This window comes from Kogia breviceps, chromosome 4 (genome assembly GCF_026419965.1).
Source record: "Kogia breviceps isolate mKogBre1 chromosome 4, mKogBre1 haplotype 1, whole genome shotgun sequence".
Lineage (NCBI taxonomy): Eukaryota > Metazoa > Chordata > Mammalia > Artiodactyla > Physeteridae > Kogia > Kogia breviceps.
This window is the reverse complement of record NC_081313.1, coordinates 180,564,229-180,580,086: the sequence shown is the minus strand read 5'-3', so window position 1 is coordinate 180,580,086 and position 15,858 is coordinate 180,564,229. Positions and strand designations below refer to the sequence as shown.

The 15,858-nt window shown below is 61.5% G+C and overlaps 1 protein-coding gene across 1 annotated transcript; it reads left to right on the top strand.

Annotated features, from left to right (window-relative positions):
- The first annotated feature begins 10 nt into the window (after window positions 1–10).
- On the top strand, window positions 11–14,022 carry CACTIN (cactin, spliceosome C complex subunit). Its single transcript, XM_059061749.2, has 10 exons — window positions 11–478; window positions 2,802–3,291; window positions 5,927–6,022; window positions 6,493–6,638; window positions 7,393–7,555; window positions 7,642–7,756; window positions 10,838–11,030; window positions 11,550–11,672; window positions 11,763–12,043; window positions 12,538–14,022. The coding sequence occupies exons 1-10, from the start codon at window positions 306–308 to the stop codon at window positions 13,026–13,028; spliced, it is 2,271 nt and encodes a 756-aa protein (XP_058917732.1). The 5' UTR covers window positions 11–305; the 3' UTR covers window positions 13,029–14,022.
- The last annotated feature ends 1,836 nt before the right edge of the window (window positions 14,023–15,858 follow it).

Genomic DNA, 15,858 nt, shown 5'->3' with positions numbered 1-15,858 from the left:
CGCCCACTGCTCCTCTCGAGCCCTAAGGCTCGAGGACCCACCTGGGCCTGCCCCCAGTACTGCCTAAAGAACGAATCCTCAGCCCTAGCAACAACAGTCCGGCAGGAGTTCATTACGCAGGCCATGTTTGAGGACGGTGGGGAGGTTATGGGAGGGTCGGAATCCCCGCCGGATGAGCCGTGAGATGGGTTCCTATTTCCCTGCTCAGGCGTGGGTGGGGCAGCCAGGCACGCGCCGCGATCGAGGAAGGCCCCCGGCGCACGTCCCGGATATTTGTGTCCGCGCCGCCGCCACCGTCCCAGCCGATGGGTCGCGACACACGCTCGCGCTCACGGTCGGCTGGTCGCAGGGGCCGAAGGCAGCGGAGCCGGAGTCAGAGTCGGAGTCGGAGCCGAAGTTGGAGCGGGGGCCATGGGCGGCGAAACCGACGTCGCCGGGACGACAAGGGGCGGGGCAGGCGGAGGAGCCGGGAGCGCAGGTAGGGTCGCTGTGTGAGCCGCGCTGGGGGTCCGGCTCCAGCCCTCGGGGAGCTGGGAAACCCCGAGTTAGTCAGGGAGGGCTTCCTGAAGAAGGGGACGTCTGAGCACGTCGGGGTTAACCAGGCAGCGAAAGGAAAAGCGAGAGGCGTTCCAGGCAGGGCGCCTGGTGGTTGGAAGTACAGCAGGAGGCGCCGTGAGCGAGGCGGAGGGGAGTCGATGAGGTAGGAGAGGAAGCGGGAGACCCGATCGTGCGGTGTTGTGTACCGTGGTGAAGGGTTTGACTGTTATTTGGAGGGGAGTAGGGAGCACCAGGGAGCGATGTGGTCTGGATTACTTTGCAGAACTTCTGCTGGTTTTCGCGTGGAGAAGGAACTGAGCGTGTCGGCAGGAGTGACATCAGGGAGGAGGAAGATAGTGCAGCTGTCCAAGCAACAGATGATGATGGCTTTCAGGAGAGGGAGGCTGTGGGGAGGTACAGTGGGAAATGGGTAGATTTGAGAGGGATTTCCGAAGTAGAGGTGACAGCGCTTGCCAATGGAGGTGGGGTGTGAGAGGGAAGAACTGTTGATGGCAGGAGGCAGGACTCAACTGACTCCTGAGACTTGGTGCTCAGCCTCCCCTCAGCCCACAGCCCTTTTCTTCTGGAGATGGGGCACCTGGCCAGACTTGGCTTGAGTCTGCTCCAGCACAAAGGAACCAGCACCGTGACAGGGACTGACTCTCAGATCTGCGTCCTAGTGCTGGCTCAGCCCATAACTGGCTGTGACACTCAGGCCAGTCCCTGTCCCACTGTCCCCCACGTTTCCTCATCTGTGCCCTCAGGATCTCCACGGGGCTTCTCCAGGCATGTGCTGTCTCTCATCCCTCCAGCCTGTTCTCCACACCATAGCCAGAGTGATTGTTGTCAGACATAGCTGATCACCCTCTAGGTTTGAGAAGGTGGCTTTTCCTTTTGAGTCTCATAAGATCATTGCCACCTAGGAATTCCAGGAAGATATAAGTAGAGGAAATAGTAAAGAGATGGTTTAAACCAGGGCTTGGCAAACTACAGCCTGTGTGGACCAAGCATAGTTTTTACATGTTTAAACGGTGAGGAGAAAAAAAAAAAAATCAAAAGAATAGTATTTCGTGACACGTGAAAATTATTTGGGTTGGCCGAAAAGTTCATTCGGGTTTTTCCGTAAGATGTTACGGAAAAACCCAAACAAACTTTTCGGCCAACCCAATATATGAAATTCAAGTTTTGGTGTCTAGAAATAAAATTTTATTGAACAAATTTATGCCTATTTGTTCATGTACTGTCCGTGGCTGCTTTTGCACTATGACAGCAGAGTTGAGTAGTTGCGCCATAGACGCTCTGCCTCTTAACAGAAAAAGTTTACTAACTCTGGTTTCAGCTCCTGGCCTTGATGTTTTAGCACTGGTTCACGTGTAGTTGTAAATCTTGTTATTACCATCCAATGGTTTCTAAGATTTTAGTTATTCACAAGAACCAGCTACCCTAGATATGTAATTAGAGTCAATGTCATTTATGAAGATTTGATCAGATTTTCAGTCTGTATTTACGTACTTGAAAATCAAATAATTGATCTTCATGGTGTAGATTCTTTGACGTGAGCTTAGAAAGTGGAGCATTTGACAAACTAAAGACAGATTTAGTTGCTCAGAGGCCCCCAACATTAAAGACTCTATTCCCAGGATTCGTACGTTGCCTTCCCTGCTCTCAGTGCCCTTCCAAGAGTCTGTATTCCCTACAGTCTTACTCCAGTTCACTCCTGCCCATCCTGTAGGACCAGTTAAACACCATCTTTTCCTGTAAGCCCTCCCTGGACACCTTGGACAGCGTGTATAGCTCCTGCACCATCTGGCCCCAAGCCCGCCTCCCTGCCTTCCCCTCCTCCCTCTATCCCCCTCACTCACTCTGCTCCAGCCACACAGGCCTGCCTGCTGCTTCTTGAATATGCCAAGTAAATTCCTGCCCCAGGGCCTTTGCTCTTGCTGTGCCCTCTGCCTGGCTCACTGTTTCCCCAGATCTCCCCCTAGCTCCCTCCCCCAGTTCCTCCAGCATTACTTCCTCAGAGAAATCCTCTCTGACCTCTCCACACCCTAACGCTGTATCACTACCTTGGTAGCTCATGGTACCACCCAGTGTCACACTGTGTGTTTGTTGATGTGAAGGCGGGGACCATCAATGTTTTGGTCACTGCCGTGTCCCCAGAACCTAGAACAGCTCGTGGCACCCAGCAGGCACCCAGTAAAGGGCAGTGGGATAGATGGCTGGCCAGCAGGCAGCGAGCAGAGCTTTGCGGGTTCCCTCCGCAGGCTGGATTCGGATGAGGAGCGGTGGCAGCAGCGGCGAGGCAGGCAGAGCCGGAGCCCCCCGCCAGCCCACCGGCGCTCCCAGGACCGCTCCTCTCCGTCCGACCCGGGAGACGAGCGGCAGCAGCAGCAGCGGGGCCGATGGGCCCGCCGGTGGCAGCAGCGGACACGCTCCTGGTCCCCCAGCTCCTCCGCGTCCGGCTCCGCGTCCCCGGACCACTCCCAGAGCCCTCGGGAGGCGGCGGCAGTCCTGAGCCGGCGGCAGAGCCTGCAGGAGCGGCTGCGCCTGCGCGAGGAGCGGAAGCAGCAGGAGGAGCTGATGAAGGCCTTCGAGACGCCCGAGGAGAAGCGGGCGCGGCGGCTGGCCAAGAAGGAGGCCAAGGAGAGGAAGAAGCGGGAGAAGATGGGCTGGGGCGAGGAGTACATGGGCTACACCAACACCGACAACCCCTTCGGCGACAACAACCTGCTGGGCGCCTTCATCTGGAACAAGGTGAGCCCGCGCCGCCCGCGGCCGCCGCCCTGACTGCTGCCTGCGGCGCTCGCCAGGCCTTCCTGCCCTTCTGCTGGGTTTTGCTTCGTGAGCTGCTTACAGCTCATTTTCAGAGACGCTGTTTAGCATTCCCAGCACACGTGCCCAGGTCGTACCTGGCCATCGAGAGTGTATTTTTACCCACACGTGCACACACACTGGCTCCGCCAGCTTTTCCCATGCCGTCTCTTGCGGTGTACAGTCTCAGGCCCTCTGCCCACAGAACCAGCCTAACCTCAAGATGGGTCCTCAGCGCCACATGCCCAGGGTGGGATTTCACCTCGGAGCTGTCACCTCATCCTCGAGATGAAAACCACACACCAGGACTTCCCTGGCGGAAGAGTCAATGTCTCTGAGCTTCCACTGCAGGGTGCGCAGGTTTGACCTCTGGTCTGGGAACTAAGATCCCGCATTCTGCGTGGTGCGGCCGAGATAGATAAATAAAAATCTAAAAAAAACACAGAACTACACACCAATCCCTGACCCACCAGCCGGGGCCTTGGGCACTTGGATTAAAGCAACACAGTTTCCCTCGCAGTTCTGGCGGCCAGAAGTACAAAGTCAAGGTGTCAGCAGAGCCACGTTCCCTCTAGAGGTTCTAGGGGAGAATCTTTTCTCGCCTCTTCCAGCTTCAGGTGGTTTTGCGCCACCCTTGGCTCATAGCTGCGTCACTCCAGTCTCTGCCTCTGTTGTCACATGGCTGTCTTCCCTCCGTGTCTGTGTCTTCACGTGGTGTTCTCCTCTCTGTGTCTCTGAGTCCAAAGTTCCCTCGTCTTGTAAGGACACCAGTCACTGGACCAAGGCCCAGCCTAGTCCGGTACGACATCAACTAATCACGTCCGCAGAGACCCTGTTTCCAAATAAGGTCATGTTCACGGGTTCCCGGGTTGGGACGTGGACATATCTATGTGGAGGACAAATTCGACCTGACACAGCTGTGGGGAGGGTGAGAGCCGGTAAACACAGGCGGAAGCTGCTGTATCTACCGCTGTCTACACGCGCTCTGAGCTCATGGCACCTCAGGGCCTTTGCACTCACCGTTCCTCCACCTGGAGCACTCCCGAGCCCTCCCCACGGCTGTTTCTTCCTCAACCTTCAGATCTCGGCTGACGTGTCCCTCTTCTGAGAGGCCTTCCTGGCCCCCTTGGTCCCCCAGGTCCCCTGCGTCCTTTATCAAGGCACTGCTTCTCCGTTCCTAGTGCCTTACTAACAGATGTGAATCATGCGCCTGCCGGGTGCTGGGTACCATGTGGGCCCTGCACGTGCGTCAGTGAGCGACAGAGAGAGAGATGCCTGTCCCTGTGCGGCCAGCAGTCTCAGGGGAGGCTGGCTGTAAGTAAGTCATTTAGCTGAGTCCACAGAGGAAGGAACGAAGGCAGGCGGGGGCGGGCGAGGACGCTGCAGTTTAAACACATGGGTCCAGACAGGTCTCGTTGCAAAGGTGACATCTAAACACACGTCCCACTTTATGGCGCGTAATTCCTGCAGACTGAGCTCCATGGGGCAGGCTCTGTCCCAGGCACTGGCACGCAGTCGGCCCTCAGTAAATGTCGAGTGGGTGAGCGGGCCTCGGGGCGTCTGAGTAGCCCCGGCCCGGCCTCTGTAGTCGGGGGAGGGCGCTAGGCGGCCCAACTGTGTGAGCGGTGTTGCGCATCTTGTCCCGGTGGCCTCGGGGCGCTGGGCCGGCAGAGTGCGCAGGCGTGGTGTTGGCCAGGCGTGGTGTTGGCCACGAACGTGCCTCTTCGGGCCGGGCGTCGGTCGAGGGCTCTGTGTCTGAGCGCGGGCTGTCCCCATCCAGGCCCCCCGCAGCTGTTCTGTGTGGCCGTAGAGACGAAGTGCGCTCATTGTCACTGTGTGGCGGTGGCCCCAGGCCAGGCCGCCCCGTGTCACCCTGGGGGCACGTTTTTCTGTGCACAGGGGCTCCTGGAACGACCCTCGGAGCCGGTGGAGGTGACAGGAGGCACGGGTCTTGGCACCTGCCACCCACAACAGTTGTGAGATGACTTGGGAGGGACGAGGGGTCTCCGGGGGCCTGTGTCCGGGCCCCTCCGTCAGGTGAGGACACAGGGAGGAGCCGCGCTCCGTGCTCGGGGTGCCCCGAGGGGTCTGTGAGCGGGGACCCCGGCGAGTGTGCTTTCAGGTCCCCCTGTCTCTCAGCTGCTCTTCTGCCCCTCCCCATGGCAGCTGGGCGTCTGACCTGCTGAGAGCCGGACACCAGCCAGCCGGTGCAGCCAGCCTTGTATGTAAAACAAGAGTCAGCAGCCCCAAGCAAGGCTCTCCCGTGTGTGACGTGGTCGAGTTCTGCAGGGGTGGGGCTGCCTCTCCCCTGTATCTCAGCACACGGCTCGGGGCAGAGGGTGCCGCACGATGCTGGAGTGTACTGAACCGATTCTGCAGGAGAACGGGGGGCCGCATCTTCCGGTGGAAGTCGGGGTGTGGCCGCGGGCAGGTCACTTCTCCCTCAGCCTCGTGCTCCTCACCGGCAGAGCGGGTGCTTTGGCCTGGTGGATCCCCGCCTCGTAGACCGGCACGTGGCCTGGGGAGGGCGGCCGCAGGAGGCATCTCTGCTCAGTGGGCGTGTCGTTGGCCCTTCCAGGCCCTGGAGAAGAAGGGGATCAGCCACCTGGAGGAGAAGGAGCTGAAGGAGCGGAACAAGAGGATCCAGGAGGACAACCGGCTGGAGCTGCAGAAGGTGGGGTGCCCCGGGCCACCCTCCCTCCCTCCTCAGGGCTCCCAGGCTGGCTCAGCCTGGCTGTGTCATGGGAGACCTGATTGGCTTACGTTTAGAGTCCAGGGGACATCGGCTTCAGACACGGCTGCATCCAGGGGCTCAGGCAGTGACTCCAGAGAGCTGTTTCCCTCCATCTCGGCCCTGCTGGCTCTGGGATTTATTCTGAGACACTCCCTGCCGGGTGGCCATAGCGGCCCTGGCTGCTGAAGGCTGCTGTGTCTCTAGCAGCAAGAGGGCTCTTTCTGCCACAGGGTGTGTCCAGCGTTTCAGGCATCCCCGGACCGATTCCTGTGTCCGGGGCCAGCCCGCTGGGGCCAGGCGTTGGGTGTGGTCCCACCCGACCCTAGGGAACCCCACAGCCTGACAGGCTGAAGGCAGAGCCACGAGACCCCCGTCGTCCCCTGGCCGCTCATCTTCTCGCACGCCCCCAGGTGAAGCAGCTGCGGCTGGAGCGGGAGCGGGAGAAGGCCATGCGGGAGCAGGAGCTGGAGATGCTGCAGCGGGAGAAGGAGGCGGAGCACTTCAAGACGTGGGAGGAGCAGGAGGACAACTTCCACCTCCAGCAGGCCAAGCTGCGGTGCGCACGGCTCGGGCTCCCACCACCCTGCGGCCGTCCTTCGGACCCTGGCACGGCGGGCCGGCCTTGCTGCCCACGTGGCCCCTGGGCCCTCGGGGTCCCTCCTGACTCTCTTTTGGGCCCTGCTTTCCGTTGCTTCCTTCATCGCGCTCGTCTCCCCAGGGGCCAGGTGCCAAGGGGATGCACGAACGTGCTGCTGAGTAGAGGGTGCCGGGTGCCCTGCCATCCCCAGGCCACGGGGTGGTTCACTCAGCAGCCTCGTCTACAGTCAAGAAAAGTGAGGCTCCTGGGGTGCCAAGAGTTGCCCGAGCTCACACGGGGTGTGTGAGCTCCAGGCCCGGCCCCCTTCTCACCTTGCTGCCCCCCAGCTGCGCCAGCCCCCAGGGGCTCAGACCTGCCTGGTCACAGGGCTCCCTGGGGTTGGACCAGGGTCAGCCTCTGATGCGTGTGTTCCCACACGCAGCACTGAGGCTCCAGATCTTTCATCCCGGGTGTACCTCTCTGGCCCTCTGTCCTTGCCCACCCACTGCTCTTCAGACCCCCTCGCTCCCGTCTCTGCCCCTTTCAGGGCCTGTGCCTTCCAGCTGACCTGTCTTGCTCCTCCGCCTGACGCCTCCTCTTCCAGGAAGCCTTCCCTGACCACCACCCACAGCAGGCCGGGCTACTCCCCTGGCTCCGGTCAACCCCCGAGGGCGAGGTCTTTAGGAGGGTGGAACCAGCCCCGGCTCTGACACTGCCCCCCGCTCCCCGGCAGCTCCAAGATCCGCATCCGGGACGGGCGGGCCAAGCCCATCGACTTGCTGGCCAAGTACATCAGCGCCGAGGACGACGACCTGGCTGTGGAGATGCACGAGCCCTACACCTTCCTCAACGGCCTCACGGTGGCCGACATGGAAGACCTGCTGGAGGACATCCAGGTACGGCCCTGCTGCGTGCCCGGCACCGCTGCTGCCACCCCAGCCCCGGGCGTGCCTTCACCTCCCGTCTGCAACTCCACCTCCAGGTGTACATGGAGCTTGAGCAGGGCAAGAACGCAGACTTCTGGAGGGACATGACCATCATCACGGAGGATGAGATCGCCAAGCTCCGCAAGCTGGAGGCTTCCGGCAAGGGGCCAGGTAATGCAGGCTGGGCCACCGGAGACACACCGGGCTGTGCCCTCGGGGAGGCACCTCTGGGTCTGGTGGGAGGCACTGTGGGCCGGGTGGCTCCACAGAAGAAGCCTCGGCTTCCTCTCTGGGGTCTCCCTGCCAGGGCCTGTCTGCCAGCCACCAGGGGGCAGCACTGGGCAGCGGGGGCAGCGGGTCCAGTGGCTTCCTTTAAACAACTGCTTAGCGCTGGGCTTCCCCAGGAGCGGCGTCCACGGGTTTTCTGTTTGGGGTTCAAGTTTTCGCCGGAGGCTCCGTCCGTTTGAGTGAGAACAGGACCTGCCCTGACTGCGCTTGGTGGGAACCCGTGCAGCGTGGCGTGCTTCTTTAATCAGCTTTTCTTTTCTTTAGAATGATTGCCTGCATATAATTGCAAGGGAGACAAGCTCTAAAGCAGGGTCTCTCCCGGCAACACTGCTGACATTTGGACCCAGACCGTTTTCTGTGGGGCCGTCCTGGGCCCTGTGGGGTGTGGAGCAGCCTCCCTGCCCCACCCTCTCGGTGGCAGGAGCCCCTGGTCGTGACGACCACAGATGTCCCTTGACATGGCCCAGTGTCCCCTGGCGGGAGGCAGATTCAACTCCGGTTGAGAGCCACTGTTCTAAAAGCTCGTTGGCAACCACTGCAGGCCCACCCCTCCCGCCCCCCTGAAGCCACCGGCTTTAACGACATCTAGCTCCTGGGGGCCTTGAGCCTGTGTCACTAAGCTCTCAGCTTCATGTCAGTGCCCACCCATGGTGGCTGAGGACGAATGCCCTCCCTTTCCTGAGCCCGTGTAAGTGCTGTTCTCTGCTCAGTTGGGGTGGTCGGGGAGGTTTCCTTCCACTTAGGAAAAGGAGGAGCATCCTTTATCTTTGTAAGTGGAGTTTGATTTCTCTCGACCCTTTGAGCGAGGCACATCCTGTAGTAACTTCCAGAGAAAGGAAAGGACTCTTTGCTATCAGAAATGGGTGTCCAGGGGAATTCCCTGGCAGTCCAGTGGTTAGGACTCTGTGTTTTCACCGCTGAGGGCCAGGTTTAGTCCCTGGTCAGGGAACTAAGATCCCGCAAGCCACGGGGCATGGCCAAAAAAAATCCAAAAACAACAACGATGACAAAAAATAAATGCATGTCCAGAAACATCTGCTTTGGTGGCAGTGGTGCTGGTTGGGAGGGTGCGGCAGGGCCTTTGGATAGAATGACAGTTACAGGTGTGGCTCTGGGTGCACACCCGGGCCGCCCAGAAGCTTGGCCACCTGGGGCCGATTGGTGACCTCCCCGGAGCTTGGTTGTTCCTTGCATCGCTGATGCCGACGCCTCAGTGCAAGGACCGCGGGCATCACCGACCCCACCTTCCCCAGGGGGTCAGACACCTGGGAAGCTCCCGTCAGGCCCCCTGCCCTATCCCTGGGCCATTTCTCCCCACTCCCTCTTCCACCGCGGGTGGGTTGTCCGCTGCCACCCTCCTGCAGCTTCCTGCACTCGCCCCAGAGGAGGAGCCCCTTTCTGGGACCCCACATCTCTCTTTCCTGTGGTTTGTGCCCTCGCATCCTCCAGTAACTTGTAGAGAGAGGCAGGAAATTGTTGGCGTCCCACGTGTCAGGAAATGTCTTCTTTCTCCTCGGCTGGCGGCCGCCGGGCAGGAGCCCTGCCCCATGGCTGCGGAAAAGTGTGAAGGGACGTTGTGCTGGGTCCCTGCCGTTTCCAGGGCTCCCCGCATGCATCGCCCACGGTCCCTCCCGTGGCACCTCCTTTCCCTCTCCCCCTCCCTGCCACGTCAGTCACCCCTCTGTCCCCTTTCCCTTCTCGCGTGTGATGGTCAGGGTCCCAGGTGTCCTCAAAGAGAGTGTTTGTGTTTGTCTTCTTTTGGCCTGATTTCCGAGAGAAGAGGGGGAGCCTCTTGTCTCCACCACTCCCGGAGCCCCTCAGAGGCGGCCTTCATCATTTTAAATTAAGTTGGCCCTTCCCTTTCCATTTCCTTTTCCCTTTTCTTCCCCCCTCCACTCTCCTTTTCTTCTCTTTGCAGTTGGGAAAAACAATAGAGCGTGCAGTAGGAAGTGGGTCCCCGGACACCCCTGTGGCCTCTCCAGTGCCCCGCCCCCCTTACAGTCCCCGTGGGTCCTCCCAGAGAGCATCTCTGAGGAGAAGCCTTCCCCCCACCCAAACAGTGCCACCCCCTCTCCTGAAACGGTGTCCCAGAGGGCACTCAGCCGGCACTCTCCAGCCAGGCCTGTTGGTGGACCCTTGGGTGGCATCCAAACCCAGGACCTGGCTTCCTTTAAGCAGTGGCTCAGCACCCGTGGCTTCTGTGGGAGCGGCGCCCACTGGGGCCGTCTGTTTGCGTTGTAAGTTATCACCGGTGGCTCCGTCTGTCTGAGCGAGCAGAGGCCTGGCTTCTGTTTGAGGTCAGTGCAGGATGCGGCTCTGCTTGGCCGGGTGTGAAGGGTGTCGCCGAATTGGGTTTTGGCCCCGTGATGTGTCTGCACCTGCTGCAGACTGAGGCCAGGCTGCCGGCCCTGTGGGTCTGCCGCTGAGGCCAGGGCTGCTTGGGAGCCCAGGTGCTGATTCCAGGGTCCCAGGTTGGTTGGCTGGAGGGGACTCGGGTTCTTCTTGACCCTGTCTGATCAGCTGGGCTTGGAGAAGCCGGCTTTGGAGCAGGGAGCACGAGCCAGTCGCCTGCCGCCACATTCACCCAGCAGCCGCGCACGGAGCTCCCTGCCCTTGGAAAGCCGAGAATCAGGCATCCAGGCCAAGGGGGCGGTCTGGTAGTCGGCGAAGGCTTCCCGGTAGAAGGGGTGCTCTCGCTGAGGACTGAGGATGGCGGGGATCTAGGAGGCGGGCCGCATGGGGAAGAACTTACTGCTGGTGGGAAGCACCCACCAAACGTGCCGAGGCCTTGCGGCAGGGCAGGGGTCGGAAGCGCGCTGGCTGATGAGCCGCGGACAAGGAAGCCGGCCGGTGTGAGGGAGAGCGGGGGTCAGGCAGCACTGGCCTCACCCTCGGGGGCCTCTCTGTCTAGAGCGTTAGGGCCTGGGCCCAGCCCCATGCCGAGCAGCCCTCACCCCACTGCAGGTGAGCGGCGAGAGGGGGTCAACGCTTCGGTCAGCTCCGACGTGCAGTCGGTCTTCAAGGGGAAGACGTACAGCCAGCTGCAGGTCATCTTCCAGGGCATCGAGGGCAAGATACGGGCCGGGGGCCCCAACCTCGACATGGGCTACTGGGAGAGCCTGCTGCAGCAGCTGCGTGCCCACATGGCCCGTGCCAGGTGAGCTGGCGGGGCCTCCCTGGGAGCCACAAGCCGTGGACCCAGCGGGAAGGCCCCCGCCCAGCCCCCAGCAGCCTGCCCGCCTTCCTTCCGGCCTCGACTTAGCACCTGGTCTTTGCTTTCCCCGGGTCAGCGGACATCACAGGAAGCCCTCAAGGCTGCTGTCCCCCCCCTTCCACAGCCCCCACACGCACTGTGTATGAATTCTCCTCGTGCTTGGCTGCTTGGCGCTGTCATGTAAACACGGCTCCTCTCTGCCGCTAAGTGCAGCCACTTCTAAATTTATCCTCTTCCTCACCTGTCCCCCGTCCTTTTCCATCCCAGCTTGGCCCTTAGGTCACGCCTGCATGTGAACACCCCAGTACCGGGACCTGCCCCCTCCCAGTGTCCTCCTACGCCGTGGCCACTTGCTGCCCTCTAACTCCGGATCCTTGCAGCAAAATGGGGGGGTCATGAGAAGTCCTTGGGGGGGGGCCTTCCCCTTGGAGTGTCAGGGTGACCACCCGGCCTGCGTTCCAGGCTCCGCGAGCGGCACCAGGACGTGCTGCGGCAGAAGCTGTACAAGCTGAAGCAGGAGCAGGGGGTGGAGAGCGAGCCCCTGTTCCCCATCCTCAAGCAGGAGCCGCAGTCTCCGGGCCACAGGTAGGCCTGGGTCTGGACGTCCCCTGCCGGGCGGCGGGACTGGAGGCCCCGCCCACTGCCCGCCCCGCTCAGTCCAGCCCTCTCTCGCAGCCTGGAGCATGAGGACCCGGCCCCCACCCCGCCCGGGCCCTCGGAGGGTGGCGCTGCTGAGCCCGAGGCGGAAGCGGCCGCACCGGCGGAGGGCGAGGCGGACGGGGAGGCGGTGCTCATGGAGGAGGATCTGATCCAACAGAGCCTGGACGATTACGACGCCGGCAAGTACAGCCCGCGGCTGCTCACGGCCCACGAGCTGCCGCTGGACGCCCATGTGCTGGAGCCGGACGAGGACCTGCAGCGCCTGCAGCTGTCCAGGCAGCAGCTCCAGGTCACAGGTGTGGGGCGGGGCCAGCAGGGGGCGGGGCCTCCCCTTGGGGAAGGGGGCTTGGTGGTGAACCCGCTCCCGATCCTCCTCTCCTCCGCCGTCTGCTCTCTTGAGTGTCCGTTCATTCACCTGCTCGCTCGTTCGTTCTGGGCGTGCCCGGCTTGGCGGGTCCCAAGGACGCAGGGGTGGTGGTCTTTACTTGCCGTGCCCAGCTCTGCGCTCCTTACACTCTGCCTGCTTGCCGGGGCCTTGGCCTTCCTGGGCAGCCATCGTCCCGGAACAGCGGAGAAACGGCCTCGGAAAGGCCCCGGTCCGGGGTCCCACTGCGGGCTTCTGACCACCAGGCTCTTCGGCCAACCCGGCAGGGGACACGTGGTGTTCGGTGCCCACCTGGGAGGGCGGGGAGCACCGGGCAGGCGGGCCCGGGTCGGGGCATGTGACCGGGAAAGGGAGGGAAAGGGAGGCTGCGGTGCCGGGGTCCCGGTTAACGCGCCCCGCCCGCAGGCGACGCCACCGAGAGCGCGGAGGACATCTTCTTCCGGCGCGCCAAGGAGGGCATGGGCCAGGACGAGGCGCAGTTCAGCGTGGAGATGCCGCTGACGGGCAAGGCCTACCTGTGGGCGGACAAGTACCGGCCGCGCAAGCCGCGCTTCTTCAACCGCGTGCACACAGGCTTCGAGTGGAACAAGTACAACCAGACGCATTACGACTTCGACAACCCGCCACCCAAGATCGTGCAGGGCTACAAGTTCAACATCTTCTACCCCGACCTCATCGATAAGCGCTCCACGCCCGAGTACTTCCTGGAGGCCTGCGCCGACAACAAGGACTTCGCCACGCTCCGCTTCCACGCCGGACCGCCCTACGAGGACATCGCCTTCAAGATCGTCAACCGCGAGTGGGAGTACTCGCACCGCCACGGCTTCCGCTGCCAGTTCGCCAACGGCATCTTCCAGCTCTGGTTCCACTTCAAGCGCTACCGCTACCGCCGGTGACCGGCGGGTCCCCCTCCCGGACCCCTGCGAACTGACCAGGGGTGTGGGGAGCCAGCAGCCTCCCCCGGCTGGGCCTCCTCCTCGTGGGGCCTCACTTCCTGGTGTGAACAGGGGTCGCTGCAGAGCCTGCCTCAGAGAGCTGAGGGGACCCACCACCAGGCGGGCCTGCGGCGTTGATGCACAGGAGGGGCTGCTGATGGGATTTTCAGAGCCCAGGGAACCAAGCAAGCGTCTCCAGACCTCAGTCCTTGGATTGACACTGAGCCCCACTCAAGAAACAGGCCCTGCACCGCCGGGGCTCTGGGGGGCTTGCAGGGCGTTGCTCAGCCCCTGGACATGGCCGGCGGCTGCAGGACCCAGGCTCCAGGCCCTTGAGTGCATGTTCCCGGAGGCCATCTGGGGACGTCTGTGGCCCCCCAGCTCGCCCCTGGTGCTGGCTGGGGTCAGCCTCCGCCCAGTGGGCACGGAGGACACGTCACCGCCCGCCATCGGGTCTGGGAACATCCTTCCACAGCCACCGAGTACAGGAGCCCCCAGGGTGCGGCTGTGGCGCCCCGTCGGGCCTCTGGGCCTTTGCACGTCCCTCAAGGCTGCGCTCCTAGAGCCACTTCCCAGCCACCACAGGGCCGCCCTCCTTGTCCCCGAGTCTGGGACAGGGGCAGTCAAGGGCCTGGCAGGTATGATCACTCACCCAGTCACAGACTGTCAACAGTGCCCCAGGCGGGCCCACCCCAGAAACAGATTGCTTTTAGCGTTTTCTTACGGAGACATTTCCAACCTCTCGTGGTCAGAAGCCTGAAGGGCCGCTGCCAGCTCCTCAGACAGCCTCGTCCAAACACCCTATTTCATCTGGAAACATTTCCATTTCAGGCTGTTTCTCTAAAACGATTTTTTTAGGTGGGGGGGGTGGGGGAAAATCTTGTTTATTTTCATTTAATTGGTCTACTTGTGAGACTGCATGTTTCTTTTCGATAAACATTTTATTTTGGAATAAGTTTAGGTTTTCAGAAATGCTGCAGAGATAGTCTAGTGTTCCCGCACCCCACACTCCGCCGTCCCCATGGTTATTTAGCACCTTAGGTAACCACAGCACATCTGTCACAACTAAGGCACTAAACAGCTAAGAAAACCTTTTGAAAACAACCACCACAAAACGACAGTTCTTTAGGGAGCCCCTCGTAGTCTGAGGGCTTCCTCCCTCTTTGCCGCCCACCCCCGGCCTCAGCTCCCAGAAGGAGGGTGTACTCCTGAACGGTCCAGGAGGTATGCAGCTGCTCACCTAGGCCAGGGGACGATGCTCAGCGTCCGGGACATCTGTGCTGGTCATGAGCTGGGGGGCTCCTGGCATCGTGGGGTGGGGGCCAGGGATGCTGTTCCACACCTCACAGGGCCCACGATGGCCCCCCACAGAGAGTAATCTGCCCCTGTGTCCCCAGCGCTGAGACGGACGCTCCCCAGGCCACTGGTCATCTACCAACCCCGACTTAACAATGTCCCAGGAGCCTCTGGCTCAGCTCTGGCCTCCACTGCCCTGCCCCACCCCACACATGCTCATACATCAGTAAACATGTTCTAGACAGCAGGGCTTGGGGACTCAGCAGGGAAGTGCATCTGGTCAAGGGGCGCCCAATCCCCACGACAGACCTTGTCCCACCCAGCCAGTCTGGTCCAGGATGAAGACCCTTTAGGGCAGCACACAGACCACACCCATCCCCTTTGGAACCCTCCACAGACATTAGTAATCAATTGCTGAGCAATGTTAGAATCCTCTGGGCAACCCCTACGCATTAATCCCTGGCCTGCTCCACTGTCATCGAGTGTGGGACAGGCCCCGGGAGCAGGGTTGAGTCAGGGGCAGAGCCGGGAGGTACTTTTGCACCTAGCAGGGTGCTTGGTCACCAGATGGGTCGAGCCTTGTTCTGTTCTCAGAGCACGAGCTCTTGTGTGGCTGCAATGGCCTGGCCTTTAGCCAGTGTTTTGTGGACCTCATGCCAGCCCTACATGACAGCACTTGTGTCCATTTGGGGAAGCAGGCTCACAGAGGCACATGTTTTCAAGCCTAGAAAGCAGCAGTCAGGGTTAGAACCCGGGTTTCTCCAACCTCCCATTCCCAGCCTCAGTTTCCCCATCTGCCCCCCGAGGAGTCCTCCCAGCCCCAGCATCCTGGTTCCTCCTCATGCCCCTCCTGCAATCCAGGCAGGGAGTCTACCCCAAGGGAGGAGGCAGCTCTGAGCAGGGGGTACAAGGTGGCTGTGACCCCGACTCGCTGGGCACACGTTTAGCCAGGAGCCCCCAGTCTGGAGGGAGGAGAGCTGGGCTCAAACGCCCTCCAGGCAAGGAGTCAGGGTAGGGCAGGGGAGGCACTGAGTCTGGGGGGGCCCCAGAATGGACACTGTAGGCTCCCGGGAGGAGGGGAGGGATGCAGGTGCTGGGCTTGGGAGGATGGTGCTGCCGGGCAGAGAAGGAGGGTGGGGCCTGCCTTGCAGAGGAAAAGGCAACAGGTGCGCCCAGGGCAGGTCTGAATGCAAGTCCAGCTGCTGGACTCTTTCCCAGGGCACTGGGGAGCCACAGAGGGTGAGTCAGCTGGGCAGGGCACAAGTTGCGCGTCAGGGAGACCCCTCAGGCAGACTGGAGGCACATCACCCCACCCAGCTGCTCCATGACACAGCCCCGGCCCAGCATCCACCCAGTGTCCCTCAGATTGTCCCCAACCCCCACCCCAGCCTCTTCCTGCCCTGGGCTGTGAGTGAGACTAAGAATAGATGCTCTCTGCCTGGCTCCCACCGGAAACCACAGCCATGGGGGGGGCACGTCCTGAACCTGGTCTCTG

Coding starts and splice junctions, on each gene's coding strand:
- CACTIN (XM_059061749.2), top strand. CDS start 306: ATGGGTCGCGACACACGCTCGCGCTCACGGTCGGCTGGTCGCAGGGGC. Junction 6,639..7,392: donor CTCCAGCAGGCCAAGCTGCG/GTGCGCACGGCT, acceptor GCTCCCCGGCAG/CTCCAAGATCCGCATCCGGG. Junction 7,556..7,641: donor ACCTGCTGGAGGACATCCAG/GTACGGCCCTGC, acceptor CTCCACCTCCAG/GTGTACATGGAGCTTGAGCA.